Here is an 8,427-nt window from a genome sequence, read left to right as displayed (position 1 = left end):
AAAAGAAAAGAAAAGAAAAGAAAAGAAAAGAAAAGAAAAGAAAAGAAAAGAAAAAGAAAAGAAAAGAAAAAAGAAAAATCAGAAACTATGTAAGACATTTGGTTCTTGTTATCAGTTTTGCGTAGCGGATAGAACTTCTGGAAAATGATGGCAATATTGCAGGTATACAGATCTTGACAAAGAACAAAGAAAAAAAAAATAAGATGCTAAAGAGTCACTTAAGCGGAAAACTCCAGAATTTATTTGCCAAAAGATAACAACTAGAACTCAGAAAGTTTCACAAGTGGCTTTATGGAGGAAAATGACTGATCATCAATCCTAAGAGTAGTAGTAAAACAGATAGATTAAAAAGCTGCCACACTGAAGACAGGATGAGGTTCAGAGTTGCATTTTCTAGTATCATTAACAGCACAAAAAACAAATCAGGGTAAAAATTAACAAGATGTACACATTTAAAGACTATAAAAGTGAATGTTTTTCAGCCTGTGTATCATTAGACAAGTAAATACATTACTCTAGGATATTACTGAAACAAATTTACAAGACTAATGGTGACTACTATACTTTCACTTAAGTTATTTTAACATGTTTTTTGTTAATGAATGGTTTGGGCTAAATATTTTGGAATGAAAGAGCTGTGGAAAATGGGGCAGAAGGTACCAAAAGCCAGAAACAACTGCTGTCTAGTCCAAAACAATACAGGAACATCTGACTTCTTATGGTGGGTTTCTGTTGCTTCACAGGCTGAAGCAACACTTCACCATAGCAGCCAACTAAATGTTTGCCATAAGAAGACAGCTACATCTCTGCAGTCTGAATTCTATGAATTTGGAGACATTTCTGCATTCCTGTCTATAGCATAAACTAGCTGCATGCAAGTTATCTTACTTGCCATAAGCTTTTACTCCTATAAGCTGTTAGCTTAAAGTGGAATGTGTTATACCACCATCAGTAGTGTTCCCATACTTCTTCACACCAGGGACCTCTCTACCATTCACTCAATTTTCCAGTCTTTATTTTGTATCCAGCTCCCTACTATGTATATTCCCCCCTATGTATATTCCCCCCTATGTATATTCCTTCCTGAGGACTTCAACTCTTCCCTTCAAAAAGGGAAAATAAATCACTGAAAAAAAAGATGGGCAACAACGTATGCATATGATGTTGCATGATATATGCATACTGCATACTGATCCCTTCCTACGACTACTTGATGCCAGGTCTTCTCTAAAGCAAGCTTGAAGAGCACACTATGGCATTTTTTATTTTATTTTTTTCCATACAAAATATTGCTGCATGGACCCCCATCCCCAGCATGATTCCTTGCCATTGGAAATACAGAACCTTGGTTAAAGGAGCTACATACAACAAATAAACTTTATCAGATGAAAATAGACTGATACAGATTCATTTACTTTTTTCAATTTAGGTCAGACTGTCTGGTATTCCATTATAATTGAATAGATTAATATGATCAGGGCTTCACCATTATATCTGTTCCATGTAGAAGCGAATGAATGTACTGTTTTTAAACAAAACATTTTTTTTTAATTATAAGCTAAAACCATAAAATGAAGTACGTATTCTCAGATACCAGCAGGATGATTACAGAAGTCTTCCATTTGGTAATTTCCCCTGAGTGACCTGAGACTCTCCCCTGAAAGAGGTCCAAATTTCCCATATGCCCTACCCAGATGGCAGTTGTTGAAAGACCAGACTGACTAACAGGGTACTACAGACAAAGAGAAGGATGAGAGCTATGACTTAAGAGATGCTTCTGCAACCAGTTAAACCTTGCTGACAGTGACTCACACCCAGCAGGGGACTTTACACACAGCCAGACAAACTGAGAACCGGGTTCAGCAGTTAACTGTCACATCTGTACCTGTCCTCTAATTTCTGAGCTTCAGGTGACTTATCAAGGTCAGTCTCAACAGCCAAGCAGAAGAGACAAGGAACTGAAACGTGAGCTCTTAACTGAGTGGTACAACTACTTCTCTTTGATCGCATTCATTTTTTTTTTCCCTGGATGAACAAGTTAAACAATCAATTTCAGAATGTAAATTTTGTGTGATTTTTTTTTTTTTCATGTTTAGTGGCATTATAAAGTTGGAGAAACAAAGTAAAAATAATAACAATAAAAAGGCTTGAAATAACTAACTTGACATCCAGGTTTCCTGACAAAAACAGTTTTTCTGAGGCATGTTCTCATAGAGCAACCCCCTAATGATACTTTAAAACAAATTCAGCATTCGTTTTGGTCTGTACATGTCTCACCCCCTCACACACACACACACAAGCTATGAGAGTGTGGTTCTGCTCTGCCAAAGAATAATGGACAATTTCTGTCATTTATTGGATATTCTCAAAGCCACAAAACCCTTCTCTTTTCCCTTAAGATTTAGCTGTTGCCTTTTCTTTCTTTAGGAAATGTGCTTCATTGTTTGAACAATTTTCTTACTATAAGTGTCATTTCATTTCACTTATACGCTGATAAACCTTAGAAAGACTGGATGACAGATAATTACAATTATCTTCTCCAAAAGTATCCACAGTGAGCAATAAAATAGCTTGTCATTAGCACTGAAATCCACGGTTAAAAAAAAAAATCTATATACATGTTTTTGTAGTTCACCCCACAGTGTGGGAAATCTTCTTACTTCCTCCTAGTACTTTTTAAAATATCTTTTTGATACCAGAGTTCTAATCATTCTAGTCCTTCTAATGGTCTTGAACAAAATATTTTGTATTAAGATTTTTAAAGCTATACAGGTACATGAGATAATTCTGAACTAGTTAGCTTAGAGATCAGAGGCATTTACACTTATTATCACTGATTAGCCATGTGGGAAAAATAAATAAATAAATAAATAAATAAATGCTAGCTGAAGCACCCTGTAACTAACAAAACCATAGTGCGAAGTTACATTTGCAGAGCTCCTTTCAGCAGTGATAAGACTGCCTTCTATGTATAAGCAATTAATACCCTTCAGCTATGATGAAAACCCTTTTCACTTTGAGGTAGTTCATGAGAACATTCACATCATACAATGTAAAGCATTTAACTCAGATGTCATAAGCTGCACCAAGGAAAATTCTGCCTCAATATAAAGAAAACTCTTTTCACAGCAGAAGTGGTGAAAACACCTAGAACAGGTTGCCCAGGGAGGTTGTGGGCTCTCCATCTTTGGAGATCCATAAAACCTCAACTATACAAAGGCCTTGGTAGCCTGAGGTACATCTGAAGTTAGTCCTGCTTTGGGTGGGGGGTTGGACCAGATGAGCTCCAAAGATCCCGTCCAATCTAAGTCAGTCTATGGCCCTCTCCTAGCTGATGCTATAGGTTCAAATATCTGAAAATAAGACCTTGATATCCATTAGCCTCAGCCACAGTAACAGTCAATTGAATTTATCTCTGTTGACTATTATATGTCTGTTCTCCTCTTTGGCTTCTTTCTAAGAAAGGAGATTGAAATGCGGTTTATTCAACAACAACAAAATCAACCATCCAGCTCAACTTCTTGGAACTGTTAACAGACACTTTTTCTGACTTCTGTAAGTTCAGAACTGAATTATTCCAAGCAGAAAATCTACTGAAAGGACAAAGTTTCCCTACCATGAACAAACGCAAAGCATACTATACCAGATATTTACTGGCCAGAAACAGAGGATCTGAATATCAGAAACAGAAGCTGCATACCCTTTTGTTCTAATGCACACTATCTTTTTCATCACCTTTAATGCAACAATGCCTTTCTTTTCTTAATTAAAAAAAAACAAACAACAACAACAACAAAACTGATTCATCGTTCTTCAGGCCTTTCCACATGCTGCTGTAACAAAACCATTACTAATAAGGAATGACCAAAAATGGAAAGATACAGAGGTTGCTTTATGGTATAATATAATCATTGTATTAAAAAGAAAGAAAGGAACACCCCAGAAGATGCCATGTGGCATGAAGAAGGACACTTACAGCATTTAGCCCACAGAGCTGGTAGCAGCCCATAGTGACGACCACAGTAATGACCTGCCATCGCACAGAGCGGGTTTTCAGAAGCTGTAGTACCGACACCAATTTGGTGTTTCTTTGGACTCGACTCTCTGCCAAAACTTCTTCTACTTCATGAGACACGTCATCTTTCCCAAGAAAGGTCTGAAATGCTACAAACAGAGAATGTACTTTAGGCCAGACACTCGGTGCTTATAACAGAATAGTTTCAAAGAAACTGAAGTGCATGAGACAAACAGGAGGCATACATGGGATCCAACTTAATTATTCTTCTGCCCAAAATATGATTCCATTTTGGGTATGATTTGATTCATCCTTGTAATTGGTCTCTGAAGCTGCAAGAATATACATTTTTTTGACACCCTACCAGACCTCTCCTTATATTATTTGACATATAAAATACAGTGTAAGGTCCAGCGCAGAGTCAAAGCCTTGTGTAAACTAAAAAAATAAGTTTAATAGCAAAACAATTCTTAACATTATTTGACATGACTATGTTTGCAAACCAAAATATATAGCAGATTTTATTGCTGAAGATAGGCAGGATAGAGTAATAATAATACATAAGAATCTGGCAAGTCTGTTAAAACAAACAAAAAAAAAGGGGGGGGGGGGGAGAGATTTGAAAGGAATAGCTACAGGTCTTTATATGATCTCATTTTTAATAGCACATAGACAAGAATTAGCTTCTTCAATATTAGAAGTGTTAGAAAGAATTATCCAAAGCAGCTCAAGACTTTCTCTTTGTCAACAATGGAGACATGGGAGTGAATTTGCCTGGTAAACATAACCAAGCAACCCTGTCTTTCCATTTCACACCTCCTCCAAAAGGTGCTGCATGTGAATACCTCCTAATGGAGGTGGAGTTTCTCCATCAATCCTGTTTTCCTGATAACGTATAAATCAATGATATTTTCATCACAATTTTATGAACATACCTCAGGGGTTGGCTTTTTAAGTGATATTTAAAATGCTCATCATCTTGGAATGACTGCAGAGAAACAATTACATTAAACAAACCCTTGCAACAAGCCTTTGTGACCCAGTAGGACGCTAACTCAAAAAACAATCCTTTACACAGCAGGTCACTTAAAGATGTTTCTTCTAAAGGAAATAATGAGTTATTTTTATTAAATGAATAAATTGACTTATTTATCGTAAGAGCTAAATCCATTTCTGTCTTATCCACTGCTTTGCACAGTATTTCACATAAATAAATAATATTTTTTCATAAGGTTCCATTCTTTTGGATCACAGAAAGGATGTGGATAGTCAAGAAAGCCAAATACTGACTAGTCAAGACTAAAATACCTGGATTCAGGCTTTGAAAGTTTTTTGTTTGTTTGTTTGTTTGTTTGTTTGTTTGTTTGTTTGTTTCCCCAGTCAGGGGAAAAGGCCAAGTAGTGTTGTTTTGATGTTGTGAGGGATAGGCCACTTAACAAGCTGATGGTCAACCCAGAGCAGCTCCATCTCTTTGGTGAATTCACCATGCTGCACATACTGCCTGGCTTCCACTTGGGCTGTAAGGAAAACTCAAATTCTGGGCCAAGAGTTTCATATGTGGTTAATATTTCTACTGCATTTTAATAGGCCCTATGTGACTCTGGTTAACAAGAGGCATCATTTTTTTAAGGGATGAACATTCACCACCTCCGGGTGCTGAGTCATTTCATAACATTCATTTATTCTAATATTCATTTCTCTCCTGGGAAAGGAGAGGTCAGAATTTTTAAAAAACCCTGAGATAACATGAGAGCCATCTTTTCACCTAGGCCTTATAATCAGAAATGAGGTAACAAATTCAGACCTCAGAACAAATAATTTAAGCTGTTGAGTTTTGTCCGTGTCACTGCCTGCTTATTAAATGACATACAAAGCACTTGTTAAAATGAGTGTTATGTATTTAAAGGCTATGACAGGAAATGTAAAATTAGAACAATGTGTGCCTCTAGTATGTTACAGTTAATGTTTTATGCTTAAATTACACTTTTTTTTCAGTATTATTAGAGCACTGATAAATAAATAAAAAATCAGGTAAGGATGAAAATAACAAGACATATACCACAGTACTCTTCTTTGAAATTATTCTCATAGATTTTTAAGCATCTGTTTTATCGGTGTAAATTAGGTCAGTGCACAATTTTCTTTATTTTTTCTGTCCTTAGAATCCTCTGCATTCCTGTAGGGCACACAAGTCAAAAATATAGGTGCAGTCAAGTAAAAAGGAAGCAATCTGTCTTTTCTGCACAAGGGAGCCTGCCGTATTTCTAGAGGGACCAGGAAGTTAAAAAACAAACAAAAACAATTACCAAAATTTACCTAGTGAAAGGCAAGAAATATATAGACACCTGCTTTCTGTTCCTCTCTTCTGGTGTTAAGACCTGTTTTCTTTTCCTCCCTCCTGGTGTTAGGACCAAAAATGTAAATGCCAGCTGGAAACTTTGACAGATACTTAAAATTAACAAGTCAAGAAATGCTAAGAAAATGTTATGCTATTCATGCATAGTTTTCAGTAGACAACACTAAAACTTGGAAACATGTTTTCCAGCAACGCACTACATTCAAGTTTCTTTCGTTATTGCTTTTTCAGTATAGTAAGAATCACACTTTTATACATAATTAATATGGAAATGAATTCTGTGCTAGAAGGGAGATGGGAAAGCTCAAAGGTCTTTTAATTTGTGAAGTTCAATTCTATTTATTTTACATTTTAAACCAATGCATTATTGGCACTGAGAATCAGAGCAGCTGTTCATATCCCCACTGCCGTAACTCATTTTCCTCCATTATTATCCGCTTCCTTCTTTAAGGATGCCTTGTTATCATGTCTGTATCCTACTCATGCATACAACCATCTAAGGAGTTATAGTTCTAGCAACTTTAGAAACTTTTCCAGATTTCTTTTAAATTCTCTAGGACCAGAAGGTCCTAGATACTCAGCTGTCAAAGGCTCGTATATTGTCTTTATAAATAGAAAAAGATGTGGATGGTTCCAGTCAAGGGGAAAGGAGTTAGGAAACCTTTCAATTTACATCCCTAGTTTTTATTCACCTCAGCTAGGATGAAACATTTGGAGGTGGTTCAAAGGTCTGGACAAAATCAATCTGTACCATCTTTAAAAACAATCAGGCCTTTAAATTAACTGAAGCTGGGTCTTGAAGAACTCTACCACACATGGAATTACAGTTTTTTTCCCACTGTAGTACTTCCATGACTGCAAAGGAAGCTGTTGTTAGAATTAGTATGCAGACTTCAAGAAGACATTTAAAAGAATCAAAATTCTATTTTGTGGTTTACAGAATAGAGCCAACCCCATGTATAATGAAGCAGAAGCAAAGAGGAGTGGTCACAGGTAGCAGCTAGGGTAATAACTCTTATGCTGATAAAAAAAAATAGAAATAAGAATAAAATAAAATAAACACTGTATGAATATTATTGTCATCAGTTTCCCATGGATACATTCATGTTCACTTCACTGATTATGAAGTATGTTAAACCCAGTGTCTTTAAAACTAAGCTATGTCTAAGCTTGCCTTAAACAGCATCATCTCTGGCTGCTGTCAAAGATAGAGTACTGGGCTGGATGGACCCAATAAGGCATCTCCTTTTAACACTGACTTCTGCTCTGAGTGGTGGAGGACATCCAGGGAGCCTCACTGTCTGCCTCAACATTCACAGAAAGATCACTTGACTTCAGGTACTTCTGAATCAGATATGTAGCAATATGCTGGTAGTAACTTTACATCATAAAAATGTTTGGCAAAATGAAAAAAATAGTGCTTTCGTGTACCATTGATTATATTAGAGTACTGTATAGCCTGAAGAATAATTTGGATGTACCTTGCTAGAAGAGATTTAAACAGCTATTTAAATGTTGCAAAATATTAATTAACTACTAACATTTAACATGGCCAAGTTTAAGAATAAATCTCTATTTTGCTATTCCAGTTTAGTAAACAGAACTGCAAGCAAAAGCTTTTAGGCTTTTCCCATGTGCCACTTCATTCTTGTAAGTAAAAAAACTCAGAGATCTATGTGTTAGCAGCCTGTTTGGGATTACACCTTTACCTGTTCTTACACCTGGTTTCACAGACTATTATAGATCTATTAAGGTCCTCTTGAAACTAGCGAAGATGTACAGATAAAACCAAATAGCCACATGCTACCCACAAATAACATAAGAACTGGTAAACTGAGTTGTACCATAGGTCCAGTAAACCAAGCAACTTTCCTGAAAGACAGGAGGTTTAGGAAAAGCTTACAAACAAGCAGACACATTGTTATCACTCCAGCTTTTGGCAGTCAGCAATCACCTGAGGTGGAGCCTCTGCCATTAGCCAACAAGTTTAGAAGTCATGGTTGTCTCTTCCTTTCCAATAAGCATAGCTTATAATGCTTAGAGACATATAAAAAGC

General features: G+C 36.3%; 1 protein-coding gene across 5 annotated transcripts in view; it reads right to left on the bottom strand.

Annotated features, from left to right (window-relative positions):
* Window positions 1-8,427, bottom strand: part of SLC2A9 (solute carrier family 2 member 9) — a 126,808-nt gene that overhangs the window by 55,900 nt on the left and 62,481 nt on the right. For all 5 annotated transcript variants that reach the window (XM_035324804.1, XM_035324805.1, XM_035324806.1 and 2 more), the window contains one exon: window positions 3,977-4,164. In XM_035324804.1, the coding sequence (XP_035180695.1) occupies window positions 3,977-4,164 (188 nt within the window). The remainder of the gene's footprint in view (window positions 1-3,976; window positions 4,165-8,427) is intronic.

Source organism: Oxyura jamaicensis, chromosome 4 (assembly GCF_011077185.1).
Source record: "Oxyura jamaicensis isolate SHBP4307 breed ruddy duck chromosome 4, BPBGC_Ojam_1.0, whole genome shotgun sequence".
NCBI lineage: Eukaryota > Metazoa > Chordata > Aves > Anseriformes > Anatidae > Oxyura > Oxyura jamaicensis.
Note: the sequence above shows the minus strand (reverse complement) of the source record. Positions and strands in the feature narration are given on the sequence as shown.